The sequence below is a fragment of the Dama dama genome, chromosome 6 (assembly GCF_033118175.1).
Source record: "Dama dama isolate Ldn47 chromosome 6, ASM3311817v1, whole genome shotgun sequence".
Taxonomy (NCBI): Eukaryota; Metazoa; Chordata; class Mammalia; order Artiodactyla; family Cervidae; genus Dama; species Dama dama.
Window position 1 is genome coordinate 34,734,252 of NC_083686.1, and position 25,957 is coordinate 34,760,208.

Genomic DNA, 25,957 nt, shown 5'->3' on the forward strand with positions numbered 1-25,957 from the left:
GGTGCACCTCCAAGCATCACATCCAGTTCAGAACAAGAGGAGGGGAAAGAGAAGAGTCAAGAATCATCTCAGCTGCACTATTCCTTCAGCTAAGACAACAAAACTTTTCCAGAAACTGACAAGGGAAATTTCAGATCTGTGTAACAAGGCCCCACAGTTCAGTGGAGGCTAAAATTGTAGAAACATGAGGATTGTTATTTGCTAAGGCCAGTCATGACCCATGTTCTGGTAGACACATTACCCTCCAAACACAAGTGGGATTCTAATACCAGGGAAGGAGAAAGGATGTGAGTAATTAATGGGCATAAAATAACATCTGATAGAGTACCACTGAAATGAGAAAATACTTTTATCTTATTTCATTTTAGTTATCTTTTTCTTTTCCTTTATACACATTGTGAAAGGAGAAGAACTACTAGGGTTATATTTTGACCAAAAATACATTTTAGGCACCAGATTAACTAGGCAAGAATTATTGCTACTAGATCATCAATCTTAGAACTTGTAAAGATACATAATTTTAAGAAATGATTTAAAATTACTTTCCTGCTGTAATAAATTTTGCCAGCTATTTTGAAATTGTTAACTAAAGTTGGATACTAAAATGTTTATGTTCAGCCACCTAAAATTATTGGACACAATATTTCTGTGTACTTCTTTCTGTATCGATTTATATTTTGACTGGTTTTTGAGGACAGATTGTTATCCAAGGGTTTATTGTAATATATATATATATATATATATATTTCCATTTTAGATAACAAAATTTTATTCTATAGAGTTTATATCAGAATTCAGTTTTAACTAAGCCATAAGACTGACATGGGGATAATGACTCAAGTTGCCAGCAAAAATTTGGGCCACTTTTCATTTCACAATAAGACTACTGGGCCATAGATTTGTTTATGCATTTTTGAAATGCCATCACCTTAAAATTCAGACTGAATTTGTGCAGATTTCTCTCTGTTTTAGTACATGTTCAGATCTAATCATCTTATCCTACCCTGAAGGCTGGAAAGCTAATTATTATATAGATTGTTTTGCAATTTGGTATACTTCAGTCAAACATTAGGAGTAATTAGGGACTAGGGTAAGGATTCATTCCAAATGAGTCAGCTTTGCATACGTTTTCCATTTTATGTATGCTTTTTGATATTTAAGAATAGGTATATTTTGACAAACTTATACCCTGTTTTGTCCCAATGGCATGCTTAAAGCATAATGAATAATAAAATAAAAATTAGGAAGACAGGATTCATCTTGCCCTTTTGCTTTCCAAGATCTTTCACCTTGTTGGTGGGAATTTGATACTAAATTGTAATTTTTTCCAGGAAAAACTAATGTCTACTGTTTATACTAATAGATCTGAGAATTTCTATCTTATATACAGTGCCACTAGAGCATTATGGGAGATGCTGGCTCCTGTAACATGTTATTCAAAATTCATTGATTTAGTAAAAGTCATTGAATATATAGAAATTAAGAATTTCAAAGGAGGGGACTTTTGGACTCAGTAAGTCAGACATTGGGGCAGATGTGATCAGAAGTAAGAAAAGGAGCTCTAGAGTTAGATTGGTTTAGATTCTGGTTGTGTGTGTGTTGGGGATTCCCTGATGGCTCAGCAGATAAATCATCCGATTGCAGTGCAGCAGACACCGGAGACTTAGGAGGTGCGGCTTCTATCCCTGAGTCAGGAAGATCCTCTGGAGGAGGAAATGGCAACCACTTCAGTGACCTTAGACCCTGCCCTGTTTAGCTTTCCTCAACTTCAGTTTCCTTGTTTGTAAAGTGGGGAAAATAGCATACCAAAGGATCATTGTTAGGAGTAAGTGATATAATGATTATTAATTAGAGAAACATATAATTTCATTAGTATTAGTCACTGATACTACAAATATGAGAGCTGAAACCCTGAGAGTAAAATCACTTCTACAAGCTCACAGATGACTGATGACTATTCTTTGTGCAGTGAACCATTCTCAAAGTGAATTTGAATGTGTGCATTTATTTCAAATGTTGAGGATTTGAGGATTCCATTTTCTAAGAAAGAGCGTCATATATTATTTACATACATTGTAGAGTGGAATTAAGTGAGCGTATTCTGTATTATGACAGATTCCAAGCCTGTTATGTCATCTAGTTTGACTTTAATTTTTAGAATAAAAGCAATATGTAAAATTAGACAAGTTTGGTTACTGGACCTGACAAGGTAGCCGCTGAAAACCATATGGTTTTGCTCTTTTCACGCTGTGTGTCCTGTGAAGGGAACAGACTGCTGATTAGTCATAATTTTACTGTCAGTGGATTTCAGAGTTACCTTTGCCTAAACACTCTGTATGGACTACCTTGTGGATATGAATTTTCAATCCCTCTCTGCCATCTCCCTGAGTTTACAATTTTAGAGTATATTAACAATTCAAAACCTTTAGCATGTGTTTCTGATTGATTTCTGCTTCCTCCTGGGTTGCATGCTTCATAGTATGACTGTGCTACTGCTTAGTTTTCAAAGAGCAGTGGCTAAAAGTTCTTTGTTTATGATGATGAAAAACATTTTGAAACAAAATGAACAGAAAGAGGCAAAAAGAACTAAATGAAAAGAGGTGCATCTGTTTTAAGAAACAAAGGCAATGAGTGTTGCTCATAGTCAACAATGAGTTAATAAGATTTAGAAAGACAAAACAATCATCTTCTTTGATATCAATTCAAAGATAATCTGATGGTTTAAAATATCACTGGAATTCTTTAAGTCGGAAGTATTGAGACATGACAGAAGAAGAACAGACTTGTGGAGTAAGAGGGACTAAAGTTTGCCTCCAATTTCTTCTACTTAGCAGTTGTATGTGAGAATGTCTTGCTCTGCAAATTACAGCAAATCACTTCCCACTGGATTAAACAGCAAGTCTGATTATTTCCCACATAACAGAAGGTCCTAAGAGAAGCAGACATCAAATTTAGGTGGGTTAGCAACTCTGAATATAATCTGGACCAGATACTTCTCATCCCTTTGCTCTTCCAACCTAATCTGTAGGCTTTGCTCTCCTGCTGACTTTAGATGGCTGCATCAGTTCCAGGAAATATACCCATATCCAGCTACTTTTAAGGCAGCCCGGAGTGTCCCTTTCTTATGTTTTCTTCACAAAAGCTCCTTTCACTTGCAGATCACCTTCACAGCTCATTGGACAGAACTGAATTAATAGTAAGACCACATGATTGGACCTGAAATAAGTGCAGAATTGCTAAATTGTGGAAAGAGAAAGAGGGAAAAGCCTGATTAAAACTAGAGAAGAAAATAGAGACCAATTATTCTGGAAGAACTTATATTAAAAACAATAAGACAAAACTACAAGCTTTGAAGTAGGAGAGGGGAATGACCACATTGATGGCTTAGAAAGGTCTTTCTGGATGCAGTGTTTTGTAGACATTTTCAAGGACTGTACCTCTCTGCTGAGAAACCAGTTAGTAGATTTCTCAAGTTAAAATTATGGCAAGGATTTGACTAGACTGGTTCTGCTGTGGAATGAAATAGAGCAGGCAGTTCAGAGAGTTATATGCAGGATAGAGTTAGCATTGGTAGGGTTTGGTTACTGATTCGGTATGGGGGCTATAAGTGAAGGAAGGCAAAGGTGACTCACAGATTTCTAGATGGAAGAGCTGATTCTTTGCCATTGCGTTCCCTGAAATAAGAGACAATGGGAGGAGGACCTTTTATTGTGTGTGCAGGGAAGATATTTTGTTCATTTCGGGACAGGTTGAATTTGGAATGACCACAAGTCATGGATGTGTTAATAACTAATGGATAGTTTTACAAGTTGATTGGACTTTCAGGAGAGAAAGAGATGAAAAAAACATATGGATTTGGATGGTTATTAATATTTACATTACAACTGAAGACATGGAAGTTCATCCCTCCTCTATAGGGATCCTTACATAAGGATGTGTGCTAATATCACCTCTAAAACCAACCAACAAACAAAAATGAAATATCCTAGCCATTCTCCATCCTGAATAATCTGATTCAGGATGTATGGACTGGTGCCAAGACATTTGTTCTTTACAAAAGGTTCTTTTCTTATTCTCATTTTAAGTCTGAGTCAAGAATCATTGACTCAGACCTAAAATTTGGAGATGGAAATGGTAAACCACTCCAGTATTCTTGCCTGGAGAATCCCATGGACAGAGGAGCCTGGCAGGCTACAGTCTATGGGGTCACAAAGAGTCAGACGTGACTGAGCAAGTAAACAGCAGCAGCAAGAATCATTGATATAGAGTGATAAGACAGTCTACAAAAATAGAGTATTGATCACAGCCAAGGTTTGAAGGATTGATAGAGGAGGAGTAGCTTATCATGGAAACACATAGCCAGAGAAGTAAAAGAAAACCACAGAAATGCATTGTCACTGAAGATGAAAGGTGAGAGAGTATCCATGGGGAGTCATGACCATAGCCTACCAAAACATAAGGAACATTAGTAACTCAGAGCTACCTAGTTACCACAATCTTCAAAACCAATCTTATAGCTTGTAAGATTTTTCACAAGCAATGTTTCATAGCCATGGTTCCTGTGCAAATAGATTCATTTATAACTAGCGTTTTATTTCATGGTTTTTGGGTGTCCTAGGAGATAGGTGGGTGTAATCAAGGTATTAGGTGCCCAGGCTCTTAAATGAGGAACTTGATTATGGAAAGCCATAAGCAAGGCTCATGGTCTGTCATGAAGGCCTCAGGTATTGCCTCATGATTTCTTCCTTCCTTGATTTCCCTGCTAGGATTCTGAATGAGACTGCAAGCTGCCAGTGTTCTGTTGAGGTTTGTGCATTTGCATTCACAGACATGTTGACTCTTTGCATCCCAAAGGACTACAGACTGCCAGGCTCCTCTGTCCATGGAATTTGCCAGGAAAGAAATACTGGAGTGTGTTGCCATTTCCTACTTCAGGGTACCTTCCTGGTGCGGGGTTCAGATCTGCATCTCTGTGTCTCCTGTATTGGTAGACTGTTCCCTTACCACTTGCACCAACTGGGAAGCCTTCTAGGTTTGTTGAGGTCATTAAATAAAAGAATATATATATATATATATATATATAGATAGATAGATAGATAGATAGATAGATAGATAGATATAGATATGTCTTATATATATATGATAGAGTAGAGTGCATGATATATCAGTTCAGTTCAGTTGCTTAGTCATGTCCGACTCTTTGTGACCATATGGACTGCAGCATGGCAGGCTTCCCTGTCCATCACCAACTCCCAGAGCTTACTGAAACTCATGTCTATTGCGTCGGTGATGCCATCCAACCATCTCATCCTCTGTCGCCCCCTTCTCCTGCCTTCAACATTTCCCAGCATCAGGGACTTTTCAAATGAGTCAGTTCTTCGCATCAGGTGGCCAAAGTATTGGAGTTTCAGTATCAGCATCAGTCTTTTCAATGAATATTCAGGACTGATTTTTTTTTAGGATGTACTGGTTGGATCTCCTTGCAGTCCAAGGGACTCTCAAAAGTCTTCTCCAACACCACAGTTCAAAAGCATCAGTTCTTTGGCACTCAGCTTTCTTTATAGTCCAACTCTGATACCCATACATGACCACTGGAAAAACCATAGCCTTGACTAGATGGACCTTTGTTGGCAAAGTAACGTCTCTGCTTTTTAATATGCTGTTTAGTTTGGTCATAACTTTTCTTCCAAGGAGCAAGTATCTTTTAATTTCATGGCTGCAGTCACTGTCTGCAGTCATTTTGGAGCCCTCCAAAAATAACATCTGTCACTATTTCCACTGTTTCCCCATCTATTTGCCATGAAGTGATGGGGCCCGATGCCTTGATCTTAGTTTTCAAAATGTTAAGTTTTAAGCCAACTTTTTCACTCTCCTCTTTCACTTTCATCAAAAGGCTCTTTAGTTCTTCTTTTTCTGCTATAATGGTAATGTCATCTGCATATCTGAGGTTATTGATATTTCTCCTGGCAGTCTTGATTTCAGCTTGTGCTACATCCAACTGGTATTTCGCATGACGTGCTCTGCATGTAAGTTAAATAAGCAGGGTGACAATATACAGCCTTGACGTACTCCTTTTCCTATTTGGAACCAGGCTGTTGTTCCATGTCCAGTTCTAACTGTTGCTTCCTGACCTGCATACAGATTTCTCAGGAGGCAGGTCAGGTGGTCTGGTATTCCCATCTCTTTAAGAATTTTCCATAGTTTGTTGCGATCCACACAGTCAAACCTCATTCATAGTAAACACTGAATAAATTCCTTTTCTCGTATTCTCCCTTCCTTTTTTTCATAGAAAAGATTACATAATTATGTTGCTGAGAATTGTAAAAGAAATGAATACTCTCCCATTCACTGTAGAAATACAGTTATAGAGTCTTGCTTTCAAGCAAAGATGCCAGAAACTGTGTAACAACTCTAAACCTAAAAAATAATTCTTACAATTACAAATTTGTTTTCTAATGGGAAACACATGTCCTCTTTCTCTGCACTCCTTTTGCCAACTGTTCTTTGTTCCCTACAGCAGTTGTCAAATTATAAAATTTAACCCAGAAGCAAGAAATCACATCTGTGCCGAATGGCACCTTGTAGAGAGACTGTGCAGCTGTATATCTGGGGTTTATTCCCGCAAATTTGTTAAGTGTGTGTTGTAATTGAATTCAGTAGCTTTTCTGATATTGTTAAATGAAAATCAATAAGCAGGTATCCATCAGAACTTTACTGTGTTCAATGGGACTTTGATTCAATGCATTTAGAGAAAGAGAATGTCATGCTACCTGCTACTAATCCAAAGTATTTTCTTCAGGCTGTGGTGGAAGTCTGACTACCATTGTAATTGTGTTTCTTTGTTAATGTGAAGATCATAGGAAAAACGGAAACAATGTAAGATTAAGAATATGCCTTTTGGCTCTTCTTTTACCTTCTTGCCCTCAGGGAATCACACATTCCTTCAAAGCATTACCCATGGGTGGTGATGGGACCAAGTGTCCTTGAGCTGTCTTTTGACTCTTCAAAGTCCTAAAACACATTCTGCTCAAGCTAACATTTTTCTGGAAAATCCAATATATATATATATATATATATATTTTTTTTTTTTTTTCTTTTTGTGACTAATATTAGAAAGATATTAAGGAGGAAGCAATGGAGTCAGAATGATACACAGCAAGTTATAAATATTTGAAACTTAAAACCATTAAAGAGCATATTTGAATAATTAATTCCAATTGCTCCTTAATTTTTAGAATGTGTGAAGTTGAAGTCTTAGGATACTTTTTGTGCATATTCTGTTTTACTTCTTCTGCCCTCCCTTGTCTTTCTTGAATCCTAACAAAAAGAATGTACTAGCAAGTCTCTGACTTTTCTGAATGTCACTTCTTTAAGAGCTTTTCTCTGTCTGTTGAGGAAAGCATTAAAATCATTAGTGTGTAGTAATAAAATTAAAACATACCTAATATTAGTTTGAATTAGTTTCTATTATAATCTGTTATTTATTGAGGCAGTTAACTGATTTTTACGTACTAAAAAGTTCCTATATTTGTGAGTCTTTGTTTTTCCCGTGATAACTTTAGGTATTTGCAGTAGACTGAATACTTACTAACCTCTGTAGAGTTATTTCTCTTGGAGAATCAGTCTTCTTAGTTACTGATTAGAGTACTAACCAATATGCCCATCTTCATTGTAAATGTACAGTGACTGAGGGAAAATGACCTTAAAGACTCTCTCAGTGTGGCTTTATTGTAAAATCTAAATAATTGAATAAAAACATTTTCCATAAAATTTCTGATATCTAATTAATGTCCTTCAGAGTAAATGTGGTATCAAACATTTCCTCTAATTATATTCATTAGTGGTTTCTCCCGGACAAGTTTTAATTAAGTTGTACCATGAAGATCAATACTCATTGTGTATTCATTGCAATTTACAACAAGCATATATACTGTTCAGAGCAATTTAATTACTGTAATTGTAGTACAGAAGATACTTAGTGACTGGGCTCCATTACTGCCAAACCCTTCCTAATAAATTCAGTAATGAAATTGGAAAAGGAAATTCTGAAAGTTCATATTTATTTATATCCTATGTCTAAACTGGTGTTATGTTAGTAGCTTAAGTAATGGAGGATATAGAAGTATTGATAATATTAGTGGCATAAAACATTTTCATGCATACCATCGTGAATGTTCAGAAATTATTAGAATGTAAATAATTCCACTTGTAATAATTATTACATTGGTTACTAAAATAATTTAGAAGTATTGGGTATTCATAATGCTCTTTTTTTCTTTAAATAAGGCTATAATTTTTATTGCTTTCATTTCCCTAGATAGGAGTAGTATTTTGATTCATAAGGAATTCTTCCAAATTTGTTAACTTCTGTTAATGAAGATCATGCCTCTGATGTATTGTGCAAGGAATTGTGGAAGTGGACATTTTATAGTAACACTGTAGGTGTGTACTAGGGTCTCTCAGCTTTGGTATTGGTGAAATTTGAGCCAGATAAGTCTTTCCTGGAGGGTAGGAGAATTTTGCTGTGCATTGAAGGATGCTTACTTAGTCAGTTGCATGCCTGGCTTCTTCAGAACCATGAGATGCCAGGAGAAAATAGTCCCCTACTTCCCAGTTTTGACAATCAAAAATACTCTACACATTATTAGATACCCATGTTGAGAACCACTGGTGTGTGTTGATTCAGCCACACCCTCCTGAGCTGCCCATTGACTAAATGATCCATTTAGAAAACACACAACTGTACATCTGCTCTGAGTGCAGGCTATTTTCATAGGCGTGAGTAAAAATATGGTGTTCTCTTAAGGGAACAAAACAGTTTTGTGTATTCCGTGATTTGGAGATTAGAATTGGGTGTTAATGAAATATTCAGTAATATTACCTCACCCACATTTAGGAAAAGGAGAATCAGAGATGGTTTCCTGGGAAGGCAGTTTCTAAAATATGTTTTGAAGTACAAATGAAGAGTTAGCAGTTCACAAAGGGAGAAGGGTATTCGAGAGAGCTAAAGCAGCATGTGCAAAACTTGGAGGTTGGCGAAAACTCTCATACTCTCTATTTGTATCTATCTTTCTATCTAATGGTATGTAGATCTAATTTTAGATAGTTATTTTCCTTGAGGCATCAAATTCCAATTTACTCTGCATTATATGAACAAAATTATAATATAGTAGTCTGCAGGTAATTACCTAAAACACCTAATTTTTCTTTTTTTCCCTCAGTTTCCAGTTCAGTAAAAATGGTATATGTAAATATGTGCTTTGCATTATGAATTTTATGAAATCATCTGTTTCTAGGAGGAAAGCAATTTTAGGCAGCACTGAAAAGTGACATGCATGTATTGCCCATAAACCTCCTAATCTATTTATTTGAAGAAAATCTTTTGACAAGACCAGCAAAAGAAAGGCAGCGTACATTCCTATTGTAGTTATTTTCATGTATTCAGTAACACATCCCAATATTGAAAACTCCCAATAAATGATATTAGCAGCAGAGCTATAATTTTGAGGTCATTCATTTATTTTCATATATGTATATTTTCTAAACCACAAAGTGTAAAAATAGTCATTTTGATTAAGGTTAATTCAAATGAGAGTAACTATATTTTAGACACATGGAATTGTGTTGATAATAATGAATATTTCCAATTGCACATATTAAGAAGTTTACAAAGAGTGCTGTGTTTCTCATGGCAGGCTAGTTAGGAATCCTAGAATTCTTATGCACATTCCTTTGTCGTCACAGAATTAAGTTCAGTTTAGCTGCCTTCACAGTAGAACACCTTTACTTAGCTCATTTGCTCTACTTTAGTCCAAACAGATATGCTACTGCTCAGTATAAAAGGTGAATAAAATGACTCATAAAGATGAATAAACAGAACTATTTAGGTTCGGCACTCCCCTGATATTTAGTCATGTCTAGACACAGCCCTAGTGACCCAGAAAAGACTAAAATGAGGACAAGGACATTTAAGTTTAATGTAGCCTAATTCCCATAGAAACCAAAAGAGCCAACAGTACAGTTAAAAGAAAAAAATTCAAATATACCTGAAAAATTAGATTTAGTGGGGTGACTGGAAGGTTTGCAAGGTTAGAAGGTGGTGGACTATTTTGGGTTTGTTTGGTTTTGGTATTTGTTGTTTTAAAACAACAGTTTTTTTGTTTGGGTCAATTTCCTCTAAGCAATAATTATTCTGCAAATTATATAAATAATTTAGGGAAAAAAACCTTATTGTATGTAGGTTTAAGTTAATACAAGCATTCTGTAGACATGCATTTTTATTGTTAAAGAGCTCAGAACTTAATGAAAATAGACAGTTGTATGTTACAGTATTGAGTATATCTGTGTTTTTTAAGGTTTTTAAGTTTTTTCTTATTTTGCATTAATAATTTAATATAGACTATTACCTTTGTGTGTAACATATGTATGCTTGCATATGTAATATGAAATAAAACAATGGATAATAAGGGTTGTTGTTGTTTCGTTAAGTCATATCCGATTCTTTTATGACCCACAGACTGTAGCCCACCAGGCTCTTCTGTTCATGGTATTTTCTAGGCAAGAATAGTGGAATGTGTTGCCATTTTCCTTCTCATAATAAGGGCTAAATGCACATAATTTCTGTAGGATATTGGAACTTTCCATTTCTGTTATGATCCAGATTTCCTTGGTCATGATAATTTTATTTTATGTTCTCTTGTACAATTTTATAATGCATTTCTCAGTCGATCAGTTGTTAAACCCTTAGTACCCTAGGCTTACCCTTGCAGATAAAACTGTCTTTTTATTTCTTTCTTTTCTGAGTATTTTTTCAATTTTAATCGGAGGTTAATTGCTTTATTGTGTTGATTTCTGTTTTACAACAGTATGAATCAGCCACAAGTATACATATATCCCCTCCTTCTTGAGACTCCCTCCCACTCCCACCACGAACAATTTTTTTGAGAATTGCGGGCATTACAAGATACTGACTCTTGAATGCAGTTAAGGAAGTTTCAGTAGCTCTGAGCAGGGCTAGCCTAGTTGTTTCTTTTGGGTGCAACTACCATCCTCATTCAAAGTGGTTCAGCTGCAAAGCATGCCAGGTAGATCCTTTTAGTTTAGGTATAATATATTTGAAAGATAATGTTCTATCATCTAGGTCTAAAACATTTGACCACATTAATACCATTTGTTGTTGTTCAATCTGACTCATTGTGACTTTATGTACTGCAGCGCTCCAGGCTTTCCTGTCTTTCCCTATCTCCTAGAGTTTGCTCAAACTCATGTCCATTGAGTCAATGGTGCCATCCAACCATCTTATCCTCTGTCGCACCCTTATCGTCCTGCTCTCAGTCTTTCCCAGCATCAGTGTCTTTTCCAGTGAGTCAGTTCTTTGCATCAGGTGGCCAAAGTGTTGGAGCTTCAGCATCAGTCCTTCCAATGAATTTTCAGGGTTGATTTTCTTCAGGATTGACTGATTTGATCTCCTTGCTGTCCAAGGGATTCTCAAGAGTCTTCTCCACCTCAGTTCAAAAGTGCTTAGCCTTCTTTATGGTCCAATTCTTGTCCATATGTCCATGACTACTGGAAAAATCAAAACTACTTTAATTTCATAGGGATAGGTGATAAACCTGTTAAAATATAAACTCCTTGAGTATGTATGTATATATGTATGTGTGTGTGAGTGTGTGAGTTTGTGAGTGTGAGTGTGGGTACATGTGTGTATACATACTCTTACATTCCTTCCTTTTGCATTGATGACTTCTGTCTTGGGAGTCATAAATATTTTAAAGTACTCAGCCATAGTTGAGATATGCCTTTCAAAAATGTAACCAACAGTTCTGTAATAAACACATTTTGGATTATGGTTGTATATAAGTAGAAAGTATCTTTGGGAATGCAACAGGCACTTAACTGTAGCAACAACCTTGAGAACTGCTGTAATTTTCTAAGCTTGGTAAAGTGTCTGTAGATTTATTTCTTAATTAAATTTGCAATTTGGATTACAGATTTTGGTTAATATCACAAAAATGTTACAAGCTTGGGAATAGTTTATTGCTATTTAATGTAAATTATTTGTTAATTGCTTCATAACAGCTTTCCAGAAGAAAATAGAGTATACTTAGCTGCAATTTTATGGCTGCAGCTTAATCTCAAGACCTACAGTCGTTAAAAAAAGGGACATGGTCCTTCTGAGTTTCCTGTGGAACTTTCATTTTATTCTTTTTTTTATTAACTCTTTCCCTTTATTCTTGTTTGACCAGGGTGGGGGGGGGGGACCATTTAGAGTAACGACTTGTTTGTATACTTTTGCTATAATTGTTCTCCAAATAGTTATTCAAAATCTCTTGTTCTCTTGCATCCTAATAATGCTTTCTTTAAATTGTCACTCTTGTATTCATCATAATGAATGCTTAATCTGCTTTCAGTTATGGAAACAATATGTGCTTTTAATAACTTTATGGAAATAGTGATGTATTTTTGTATAATTCACACAGCTTTGTGTTCTTTCTTTTTTAGTGAATTTGTTGGATTCACGGACTGTCATGGGGGACTTGGGATGGATTGCTTTTCCAAAAAATGGGGTAAGTCTTTCTGAAATCTTTCCTACAGCTTAAACTACTTGAATAGACATCATCTTAAATATTGTATAGTTGTATTCTCCGGACATTCTTGTCGTTAAGAAAAGAGGAGTGTATTTGTGAAGAAGAAGGAGGAGACTTCAAATTAGGTCTGATTGGGGAAAGCAGGGAAATTGGGAAGAGATTTTAATGAATGAACAACAAATGTATTATTTTCCTCTCTGAATGTTTCTCTATAAAAAAAAGGTGAAGGTTTTCAGCATTCAGGAGAGTTTTAGGTTGAAGAAATCAACACATTTTTAGAATTGATTTATCTGAAAAAGTAAATAAATAAATAAATAAATAAAGAGATTTGCTGCAATATGCCCTTAGCTTGTTTGTATTGACTTAGGAAGTAAAAGTTGATGTCAATCAATGACCAGTGTTGAATCAAACACTGGGAACAGTTTATTATGATTCATTCACTACATTAGGGAATTAAAATGTTATAAGAAATTCCTTTGAATTCCATTGTGATTGATATCATCAGTCATCATTCAAAGGTTTTCTTTTAATTCTTGAATTTTTCTCTATTGAGAACTTTCAGAAAAGATGCTCATTGGAAGATTTTTATAACCCACCATTGTTTTAATTAGTAAATTATTGTATGGTATACATTAAAAATAAAGTCTTTGGGGTGAAAATTAGGTAAGGCATTTTAAAATATAAACATATTGATAATATTTATGATGCTAACCATCTAAAAACACATATTATATAAAAGTATTCCATATCTTTTGCTTAATGAAAACCACATTCATATTATCCGATGGAGAATGAAAACATAAGTAAAATATTGTGACATAAAATCATTGTATTACATGTGAATGGAAATATAATAATTTCTTTTTTTTCTGTGATATTTCATATGCATTTGAAACTCATCAGCTTCTAACATTTAATCTCATTTTCAATATTGAAAATTTGTTTTCTTTCCTTTATCATGGGCAATTGCAAAAGCTATTATGAATCTCTTCATTTTGTTATGTAAGTTACCCTGTTTTGTCCTTTGAAATATATTTTATTGCTTATTGGACATAAAGAAATGACAGTGAGAGAAAAACAATAAATACATATATTCAGACACTTGTCGTTTTCTCTCCAAACTGTTATTTGAGACAGATAATTTTGTCTTGATGATTTCCTGCTCACTTGACTAAGTGTATAATGTGATCAGAATTTTTGTATTTTGTATGGGGAATGGAAAATAGCCCCCTTTCTCACTGGAGAAATCCCCAGATCAGAAAATTTAAGAAGAGCATTGATAATAAATTAGTTTGATTAAAAAAAAAAAAATCATTGTATTACACAGAAAGCATTAACTGTATTGTGTGACTGTTATATTGAAAACAATCTAGACTTTGATGGAATATTTTTATTACTTAATGACTTTAATATTTAAACAATTTGAATACTTAAAAATTATATAGTATATACATGAATATATTTTTAAAATTATGCATACTAATAATATTTCATATGACCTTGAAGGTTAATTTCAATCTAATTAAGGAATCAAATATCATAACGAATCTGGTTATAATAACCAAAATAACCAAAAGTTAAAATCTTTTTCCACTTGATGAATATACCAGCTATGTGTATTTGTCCTTTATTTAGAACATTCAGTTCAGTTCAGTCATGTACGACTCTTTGCAACTGCATGGACTGCAGCACATTAGAACATTATTTCTGTGGAAATAAGATGTGTGTGCTAAGTCACTTCAGTCATGCCTGACTCTTTTTGACTCTGTGGACGATAGCCGTCAGGTTCCTCTGTCCATGGGATTCTCCAGGCAAGAATACTGGAGTGGGTTGCCATGCCCTCCTCCAGGGGATCTTCCTGACCCAGGGATTGAACCTGAATCTCCTGAGGCTTCTGCATTGCAGATAGATTCTTTACGACTAAGCCACTGGGGAAGCCCTGGAAATAGGACGAGTAGTATTAATTGTTCTAATGCCTAATAATACATATGTTAACATCCTCATCTCTGTGTGCTTTCTCTTTTTTCATTAAGTTGGTATTTCTTTTTGGTTGTTAAATAATATAGTTACATTTAGAGGTATAATATAAATAAAGTAATACAAGTAGATTGTTAATGATATTAAAACATGAAGGTAAACCATGTGAAAAAAATTCTTATTTAATTTGTAATTGAATATAAAAACACTCAGTTTTGTATTCAGTATAGCCAGTGCCAATATAAAGGTATATATTCACTTAATTTGTCTTTTACTTTTCTTATGTTCTTCCTTTTTCCATTTTTTTCTTCCTTCTTCCTCTCACTGGCCACCTCTGAGTTATTTTCTTTCTTTCATCTTTAAGTACACCTCCTATACAGGAAGATGTCTAGCTAACCTCCATCTATGAGAACCTGTAAATATATTTTGTTCTCTGTATTTTTTCACATATCAAAGATGATTTATTGCATAAATATTTTGAATTGCCCTTTCTGAGAAGAGGCTGACATATTGGGATGAAATTAAATTTTTTAAAGCCTCAGAAAATTTGTCATATTCTCTTTGAATTTAGTTTTGTATTTCTCATATTTCCATTCAGTAGTTATTCAGAAAAGTTTGGACAGAGTGTAACTGTGAGGGTAAATCTGATGTAGTTGTTGTTGCAGCTAGATAGTTTTAGGGAAATGACTCAGTTTTAAATGTGATTTCTGTATAAAGCACAATTGACTTCTTTATAAAAACATTATCTTTCGATTCGGGAATGAGCTATTTCCAGGCATTCTAAAAACCTCGTCCTTACTTTTCGTTTCTATTATAATTGTTTGTATATTGCTAATTTTGTTCAGAGTTTTTTGAAGAGTATTTTTTTCAAAATGCTTGTAATTTTTGGAGTGGTTTCTTTTGAAATCACTAGCTAATATAACCACACTGCTAATGCCTGGTGTTAATATAGAAGAAAAAGAAATTAAATTAGAAAAACTTAGTGAAATGTGCACTTATCCAAGTATGAGGAATGTGTGTCGAACCCAGGTGTTACATTTTGTGTTAAACTCACCCAAATGCAAATTGAAGAAACTTTTAAAATTATATTTTGAAGAAAGTACGATAAAAATACAAGCAATTTCAATAAAATTTGCTTGTACTTTTTATATATTGTTATGAGGTTGAGTCATTTATGAATAGATAATCTAACTGAAATATAGATCATTGACATAATGTTAGCAAAAATTCTTTAGTAAAGATATCCAAAAATTTTCTCTTCCATAAAAGCCATGAAAAAAACTGAGAAGTATTATAAGAATCAGCTTTTCAGGACTCTGGAAATTTACCAAACTCTTGGAGTAGTTCTGGGAACAGTCAAGAGAAGGACTAAATCTTGGTAGAACCATAAGTTTGTGGCATTTTAAGGTACCCTCTGCTCTTTCCTGCCTCTTCAACTCTTTAAAGTAGCCTTTAAAACAAAGCAACAATCTGCCATCAGGGTGAAAATGGTAGTCTGGCAGGTACTAGAGTGGGGTGAGTCAGGCAGGATACTCTTCAAAGCCTTGATCTCAGAGGACTGCCATTATATATAGCCCAATAACGCTGTAAAAGAATACTCTCCTGAGACTGTCTTGACTAGAGTTCCTCTAGTCTCAAAGCCTTTACTTTACTAAGTAAAGAAGAATATTCTGGATTTTTTTTCTAGAACATTTTCCTGAACTTCAGACCTTAGGAAAGAATATTTTATTATTTTATTTTTAGACTAATCAAAATAGTACCTTAAATGTAGGCCTGAGTATCGGGCAAGTAACTTAAAAGAAGCACTTATTCATCTCGGTAATCATGTACACACACCATACACTTCTTAGAAACCATCAGTGCACCTGTTGTACTCTTTGCTTTTTTTTTTTTTTGGCTTTTGAGCTTTTAGATTTCTTATGGCAAGCTCATATTTGCCACTGTACAGTGTTTCTAAAACGTGGCTCAGTTCCTGGCATATCATAGAACTTCAATAAATATTTGTTAGAAGAATAATATTTTTAAATTTATGAAATGGGTCATACGTTACTGATAGGTAGTTCTACATGTAGATTAAAGAAGTGTGACAGAAAGTAGAGCTGGGCAGTGTTGGCTCCCAGTACACATCCTTTCTTTGATCTTCTATTGCATTTCTATTTTTGTACTGGGATCCACTAGTCCATCAGGTTTTTATGTTTCTTTGTTTTTGACTCTTATCTGTATGGATTCATTGTCAGCACTTAAAGACTGGGAGATTTCATGTAAAATCTGAATTTCCAACTTTTCTGTTTAGTTGGAAGCTTCAGAAAGCCAGGGCTGGTAGATTTCCATGACCTCTGCAGCCCAAAGTTGAGCAAAGGCTGCTGTTGGAAGACTAAGCAAATTCTTCTGTCTATCTCAGTTTCCCCCTGCTTCTCTTCAATTATTTAAGCTGATAGTCTGCAATATTGACATTTTCATGGAGTTGTTTTTCAATATTGCACAAACATTGAGATTTTGTTTCATGAGGGACTTTATTTTTTAATTGTTCTCACTGTCACATGCTGAGAGGGTTTCTTCCTAGTTTTGTTTGAGTACTTATCTTAGGGCACATCCTTTGAAATTTGGCTTCAGCTTGTGCTTTGTAACCACAGTTTATGAGATAGATTCTGTGTGTGTGTGTGTGTGTGTGTGTGTGTGTGTGTGTGTGTTCACCTTACAGTAGTAACTTGGAGTCTCTTTCCCTTTTTCTTTTCTCTTTTTTTTTTCCTGTACATGTACTCAGTTACAGACAAGTTAACTTTTATGTATATTCGCTGCATTCATTCATTCAGCAGATATATATTAGGCCCTTAGCTTGTAACTAGAACTCTTCCAGGCACAAACTATCAAACTATGTGTGACTGACTTAGTTTGTGCCTGGTTTGGTTAGTTAGTTATAGTACTTGTTTAGTTTGGTTAGTAGGTTATATATGTATACACACTGGAGCTATTAATAGTTATAGTAGTGAGAATGAGTCAGAGCCTAACTTTTCTTCTCTACTATAACCAGGGTTATGGAAGTGTTAGGGCAATGTGATAACTGAAATGTTTCTATTCTTTTCTCTCTATACTTGTACAGAAGTGGCAGAAAGGTTACAATTTTTGCTCAAGGTCTTGCAAGTAGTTTGTGACACAGCTGGGAGGAATATGTATGTGTTTGGCACATGTGATAACATGTCATTCTTTCTCATTGTCTTGCCATAAAAAAATACTTTCATTTATTACATAAATTTATTTGGTACTAACAATGACAATGTAAAAAGAGATATTTAGTATTTTTTTACAGATGGAAAAAATGAGGCTGATTCAGTGTAAGTGACTTGTCCAAGGGTGTTCAGTTGGAAAGAGACTGAGACCATTTTAAACCCAGGTCTTCCAGGATACTGATACTCCTACCAGGAGGTGAACTCCTCCAATTAGGTCTCCAGAGACGTAAGTCGTTCTGGATAGTTCTTAGACTTCCAGTTTATATAAAAGAGGAGTTGATGCTGAAGAGAAAATTCACCTCAAAGTAAGTTTTAAATAAGCTAGAGTGGGTCACACGCTATTCGGTTCAGTTGTTGCTCAGTTGTGTCCAACTCTTTGCAACCCCATGGATGGCAGCATGCCAGGCCTCCCTATCCATCAGCAACTCCCAGAGTTTACTCAAACTCATGCCCATTGAGTTGGTGATGCCATCCAACCATCTCATCCTCTGTCATCCCCTCTCCTCCCACATTCAATCTTTCCCAGCATCAGGGTCTTTTCTAATGAGTCAGTTCTTTGAATCAGGTGGCTAAAGTGTTGGGAGTTTCAGCTTCAGCATCAGTCCTTCTAGTGCATATTCAGGACTGATTTCCTTTAGGATTGACTGGTTGGATCTCCTTGCTGTCCAAGGGACTCTCAAGAGTCTTCTCAACACCACAGTTCAAAAGCACCAATTCTTTGGCACTCAGTTCTTTTTTATAGTTCAACTCCCACACCCATACATGACTACTGGAAAAACCAAAGCTTTGACTAGACACACATCTGTTGGCAAAGTAATGTCTCTGCTTTTTAATATGCTATCTAGGTTGGTCATAGCTTTTCTTCCAAGGAGCAAGCATCTTTTAATTTCATGGCTGCAGTCACCATCTGCAGTGATTTGGGAGCCCAAAAAATGAAATCTCTCATTATTAATTGGTATTAATAGATCATAATACATTTGAAAAAATGTATAACACATGTGCGCATGCTAAGCCATTGCTACCACGTGGACTGTAGCCCAACAGGGTGCTCTGTCCATGGAATTTCCCAGGCAAGAATACTGGATTCGGTTGCCATTCCCTTCTCCAGGGCATCCTCCTAACCCAGGGATCAAACCTGGGTCTTCCACATCCCAGCTATATCTGTAATTTCCTCTGAATCTTGAAGACCTGGGGGAATCTCAGCTTTCCTGCCTGTTAAGCAGGGATGAGTGGCTATTATGTCATCTATCTTGCAGTGTTGTTGTAGGATAAGATAGGATAATGTACCCAAATGGACCATGTCATCCCTCACCCACTAAAGAAATAGAAAAGATAATGGTTGATTAAAAAGCTACTTCTGTATCCCTGTTTTCAAGACAGAACCAGAAAGCAATATTTTGGTAGTTAAAAGGAACAGCCACTCAGCTCTGTCTTTGGCATTTGACAGTTCAATGAAATAAGTAACTCTTCAGGGTTTTTATACCTTAGCTCCCAAATGTAGGACTCAGGACTCCACTTCACTTCGAATAAAATAAAGAGAGGATTTGTAAACTATTTTTTTTTCCTGGAACTGGTCTTTATTGTAGACAGAAACAAAAAGAAACAAGCAAAACTTGGGGTGACTTCTGGCTTAATTGATGTAAAACATCAATGCATTTGTTTGCATTTGTTGCTGCTGTTGTTTAGTCGCTAGGTCATGTCCGACTATTTGTGACCCAATGGACTGTAGCCCGCCAGGCTCCTCTGTCCATGGGATTTGCCAGACAAGAATACCAGAGAGGGTTGTCATTTCCTTCTGCAGGGTATCTTCCCAACTCAGGGTTTGAACCTGTGTCTCCTGCATTGAACCACCATGAAAGCCCCAGAATATGCATAGTTACTCTCAATTCTAGATTTCACTGCTTATTTGAGTACATATTTTTTCCTACATAGCACCTTTTGTTAGCATTTTTTTTTTCAATTATTTTTATTAGTTGAAGGCTAATTGCTTTACAATATTGTAGTGGTTTTTGCCATACATTGACATGAATCAGCCATGGATTTACATGTGTTCCCCATCCCGATCCCCCCTCCCACCTCCCTTCCCCATCCCATCCCTCTGGGTCTTCCCAGTGCACCAGGCCCGAGCACTTGTCTCATGCATCCCACCTGGGCTGGTGATCTGTTTCAGCCTTGATAGTATACTTGTTTCAATGCTGTCCTCTCAGAACATCCCACCCTCACCTTCTCCCACAGAGTCCAAAAGTCTGTTCTGTACATCTGTGTATCTTTTTCTGTTTTGCATATAGGGTTATCATTACCATCTTTTTAAATTCCATATATATGCATTAGTATACTGTATAGGTCTTTATCTTTCTGGCTTACTTCACTCTGTATAATGGGCTCCAGTTTCATCCATCTCATTAGAACTGATTCAAATGAATTCTTCTTAATGGCTGAGTAATATTCCATAGTGTATATGTACCACAGTTTTCTTATCCATTCGTCTGCTGATGGGCATCTAGGTTGCTTCCATGTCCTGGCTATTATAAACAGTGCTGCGATGAACATAGGGGTGCACGCGTCTCTTTCAGATCTGGTTTCCTCGGTGTGTATGCCCAGGAGTGGGATTGCTGGGTCATATGGCAGTTCTATTTCCAGTTTTTTAAGGAATCTCCACACTGTTCTCCATAGTGGCTGTACTAGTTTGCATTCCCACCAACAGTGTAAGAGGGTTCCCTTTTCTCCACACCCTCTCCAGCATTTATTGCTTGTAAACTTTTGGATAGCAGCCATCCTGACTGGCATGTAATGGTACCTCATTGTGGTTTTGATTTGCATTTCTGTGATAAGGAGTGATGTTGAGCATCTTTTCATGTGTTTGTTAGCCATCTGTATGTCTTCTTTGGAGAAATGTCTGTTTAGTTCTTTGGCCCATCTTTTGATTGGGTCATTTATTTTTCTGGAATTGAGCTGCAGGAGTTGCTTGTATATTTTTGAGATTAATTCTATGTCTGTTTCTTCATTTGCTATTATTTTCTCCCATTCTGAGGTCTGTCCTTTCACCTTGCTTATAGTTTCCTTTGTTGTGCAAAAGCTTTTAAGTTTCATTAGGTCCCATTTGTTTATTTTTGCTTTTATTTCCAATATTCTGGGAGGTGGGTCATTGAGGATCCTGCTGTGATTTATGTCAGAGAATGTTTTGCCTATGTTCTCCTCTAGGAGTTTTATAGTTTCTGGTCTTACATTTAGATCTTTAATCCATTTTGAGTTTATTTCTGTGTATGGTGTTAGAAAGTGTTCTAGTTTCATTCTTTTACAAGTGGTTGACCAATTTTCCCAGCACCACTTGTTAAAGAGGTTGTCTTTTTTCCATTGTATATCCTTGCCTCCTTTGTCGAAGATAAGGTGTCCATAGGTTCGTGGATTTATCTCTGGGCTTTCTATTCTGTTCCATTGATCTATATTTCTGTCTTTGTGCCAGTACCATACTGTCTTGATGACTGTGGCTTTGTAGTAGAGCCTGAAGTCAGGCAGGTTGATTCCTCCAGTTCCATTCTTCTTTCTCAATTGTTAGCATTTTATATTGAGGTTCTCAAACTTGTTCAGTCTCAGCTCATTAGAACATAATTCTAACAGTAATACTTAGATCAGGACTAAGGAATAAGGAATAATAAAGTGGTGTTGAGAATTAATTGATTTTATGATTGACTCTATTGTCATCCCTCTATTTTTGAATGTTTGTAATAAGATTTTGTCTTAAGTACTTGTTACTTTTTAAGCCATTTGCCTTATTTAAAAAATTAATATACTTAGTTTTAGGTTTGCATAAAAATGAGCAGAATGTATGGAGAATTTCTATACACAACCTCAATATTCCCCTCACCATTTCCCCACTATCATTAGCATGTTGCATTAAGTATGTTTGTTACAATTGACCAGCCAAATATTAATATGTTATTATTAGCTAAAGTCAATGGTTTATGGTTTATATTAAAGTTCACTCTGTTGTACATTCTGTTGTTATTGTTCAGGGGCTCAGTCATGTCCAACTCTTTGTGATCCCATGGACTATAAATTCTGTGGCTTTTAACAAATATATTACAACATGAATTTACCATTGCAGCGTCATGCACAACATTTACTGTCCTCTCTGTACACTCTCTGAAGATGTACCTTCCTGCTAATTACATTAGCATTATTTTGTTCACCTTCTGGAACATTTAATATTGATTAATCTATATAGTCTAAGCATGTGTGTAAATAGCATTGTTTCCTGGAAAATTTTAGTGAATGTTTCCAAAACATATTTTTACAAGAATAAGATGAATGGTTATCATGTTTGTTTCTAGTGGATTATGCTCTTACGTCTCAGAAATTCCACTCTTGCTCTTTTTCCATCTGTTGTTTTTACAGTAGATCACAGGGTGCACCTGCCTCCCTGCTTTGGTGGAAAGTCTTTTCCCCACTGAGTTCTCCATGCTTCCTGTACACACAGTGGGCAAGCCATCACATTCTCCTGGGTATCACCTCTGAATCTTATTGCAAGCTCCACTTTTGTGTTAACTCTCGTCTTCCATTCAAAGAGGATAAACGTTCTTCTAGAAATCTTTCCTTGTGCTTATCTTAAGGGTTATTAGGATCATTCAGAATAATTTGTTCATTTGAGAGAGATTTCAGAATATTGACTTAAATCATATTTGTACTAAAATAGAGATAAGAGTAATCCTCTCTGCCTAGGGCAGAAAGAACAAGCAGTAGTCCTTCATAGAGTCACTTCAAAATCAAGGTTTATGGCTTTTCTTGTTTTAATGTCTCTTTGTTCTGTTTTCTAATTTCTTTGAGACAGAGAGCCTATGTATTTACTTCTAAAGTTGAAAATAATTCAACTTTAGATTATTAAAAAATGGACTGTGAATCCGTTGTTAGTATTTTATGTGGATTCTCCTGAATCAAGAGGAAAACTGGATATTCTATTCTGACACTCAGATTTTTATTAAAAAAAAATTTGGTTTTGTGCATTATTCCTCCTCCCCAAACTTGAAGGAGAATGATGAGGAGAAGTATTTGAACACTGCGAATCTCAAATATTTTGGTTATGATCAGGGTGAGTTTTGCCAGAACCTTGTTTTGGCTTTGCCTTCTACCAAAGGAGAAGAAAGATAATGACAAGCATGGAGGCCCACACTGAGTGTGGGGAGGCTAATAAAGATTATAATAATGCTGAAGTGTAAAAAAAGAGCACATTAGTGGATATAGAAAAGCTCTTTATTTGGGCAGTGATAGAAAAGAATTCTAAAGGGAATGGGTATTATACTATATAATGCAAATGCTAGTATAATGAAGAACAGTCCTGTTCCAGAGTAGCTTTGTATTCATTATTTTTTAGAAAAATAAAAAGCATACCCAACCCGTAAGGTAATTAAGATAAATAATTTAAGGAATTCAAGATAGTCATTAAGCATACACTGAAGTTTAGATGAAGCGCAATTTTACATGTAGATTTCCCACATGGAAACTTAGCAATTATGAATAAAGTTTTCTTTTTCTTTTTAAATGTCCAGCTCTGCTTTGGCGTAGAAACAAATGTTGTATTTCGTCTTTGATATATACAGTTATATTGAATAAATCAGCAGTAGTCACAGTGTACTCCTGTAAAGTAAGATTGTCATGCATGTTTTAATTGTTTAGTAGATGTTGTTCTGTTTGTACGTTTAAAGTCATTGTGTGCATGTGTGTGTGTGTGTGTGTGTGTGTGAGTTGTTCAGTCATGTCCGACTCTTTGAGACCCCATGGACTGTAGCCTGCCAGGCTTCTATGTTCATGGAATTCTCCAGGCAAGAATACTGGAGTGGATTGCCATGCCCTTCTCCAGTAAAGTCACTATAAAACAGTGCAAATATTTTCTTTACAGGCTCTCAAAACACTGCCACATTATAGGAAAACTCAACAAATATAAACTGGAAAATGACCTTTATCCATAATACCCTCTTGTTAATCCTTTCTTTTTACCCTAACTGCAATAGACTAAAGACTTCATAGCCTTCAAACTGCAGCTTGAAGTCGTACTTCTTGGGAAACTGTGGTTCAAAGGCTAACTAATCATTCCCCCATTAGCCAATTGATCATGCTGCAAAATTATTTTTGCCTCCATCCTAACCCCTATCTGGGCTTCCCTGATGGCTCAAATGGTAAAGAATCTGCCTGCAGTGCAGGAGACCTGGGTTTGATCCCTGGGTTGGGAAGATCCCCTGGAGAAGGGCATGACAACCCACTCCAGTATTCTTGCCTGGAGAATTCCATGGAGAGAGGAGCCTGGCAGGCACGCTACAGTTCATGGGGCCTGGAAGAGTCGAATCAAACTGAGCCGCTTACATTTTCACTTCAACCCTTATCTATTTTTCCTCCAGATCACAATGTATACAGCTGTGTTATTCTTATTCATCACCTTGGCTAACTTTCTGTCCAAACACTTAATTCTTCTGATCCATTTCTTTTGGATGATGTTTTCTACTGTTCTGTGTAATAAGCAGGGAGGGAATATAAATGTGAACCTGGAGTAGGAAATGGCAACCACTCCAGTATTCTTGCCTGGGAAATATCATGGATAGAGGAGCCTAGTAGGCGATAGTCCTTGTGGTTGGAAAGAGTAGGACACGACTGAGCACCTACACACACACACACACACACACACAAACACGAACAGAGTTTCAGATTATTGCTAAAGTTTTATATAGGTTAAAGTTAGCTTGCCTGTGATATGAGACAACTGTGCACACACTTGTATCAAACAGTCATTTCTTAGTATTATTTCTTCCTGCTTCATATTGGGTCCACATATTTTACTTTCCCCTACTATGTATATGGAGATTTCTGGGCATCACTTTAGAGGTTTCTCTGTGAAATGATGTGCTCCATATGAAATCTGAACCTACAATCATTTTCCTTCTGAAAGAAAATAAAACCCTGTTCTCACTGATATGTGCTCCATTTTCTATATGTGACTATAATGATTTTTTTTATTCTTATCTTCACATTCATTAATGAAGATGTTAAATAAAACTGGGTTTTGCAGAGGTCCCCAAAGCCCAAGTACCACGTATTTTCCAAGTGGTCTGATTGCTGTTTATCATGACTTTTTTTTTTTCCCCTACCCATTCTTCAGCTGTTTTCAATTCATGTGACAGTGCTCCCATGCAAGTCAATTTGAATTAATTTTGCAAGCAAAATGCTTTATGGTTCTGAGTACATAATCTGCCTCTCCCACAGAGAAAAAAATATACTGTAATCATCCAGCATTCCTGTTGATTATTTCCATTAAAGGCAGCAGGGGGAGAGAGAATGCTCGAGACTCCTCTCTCATTTGAAGTTTTGTGAGGTCTTTGCTATTCATTGCCTTATTCTCTCTCCCTTTTTTTTCTTTGTGGCATTCAGTGCTTGTACTAATGCAGAAAATGATGGTCCAAACTGTTTAGCCTGACATCTCTGTCTTCTGGAGCCTGGGGCTGCCATCTTTTTGATCTTACATCCCACCACTCTTCCCTCCATATGATCTGACTTCTTTCTTTTTAACTCCCCAAAGGATTAATGTAAATTTGTACCTCTTGAACAGATTACATTCAGTATTCCACCTTTCACCCTCCATATAGCCCATCTTAATGCTAGTAATTTTTCCAAGCCCAGTTTAAGTTATACAACATGAAGCTTTCTATTACCACCTGCAAAGGTGATCACTTCCTAGTCTGTCAGAATTCAGCACTTCCCATGTATTGAATACACTAAAAATTGGATATTTACAGTGTTACCAGTGTTTGAGTGTGACTATTTTAAGCTTCTCTAGTGTAAAGACCTTTCTGTTGTTATTTGTAGCGTGCTGTCCTATGCCTTAAATATATATTCACATTAACAGCATTTGTCACTGACAGATACATAACTAGGCATGAATCTATAGGAAGAAGTGGTCATTCAGACCCAGAAGGCTGTAGATTTTTGTCTAAAATAGAACAGTAAAAAGAGACAGCAAGGTTTGGATTTAGATAGTCTTATTTATTTGGTGTTATGCAGCTTGAACCAAGAATATTTTTATTTTATAGCTAATTTTGCCGTTACTCTTTAGTTGCTAAGTCGTGCCTGACTCTTTGTGACCCATGGACGGTAGCCCACTAGGCTCCTCTGTCCATGGGATTT

The 25,957-nt window shown here is 35.9% G+C and overlaps 1 protein-coding gene across 4 annotated transcripts in view; it reads left to right on the forward strand.

Annotated features, from left to right (window-relative positions):
* Nucleotides 1-25,957, forward strand: part of EPHA5 (EPH receptor A5) — a 367,821-nt gene that overhangs the window by 17,748 nt on the left and 324,116 nt on the right. For all 4 annotated transcript variants that reach the window (XM_061145871.1, XM_061145872.1, XM_061145873.1 and 1 more), the window contains exon 2: nt 12,502-12,566. In XM_061145871.1, the coding sequence (XP_061001854.1) occupies nt 12,502-12,566 (65 nt within the window). The remainder of the gene's footprint in view (nt 1-12,501; nt 12,567-25,957) is intronic.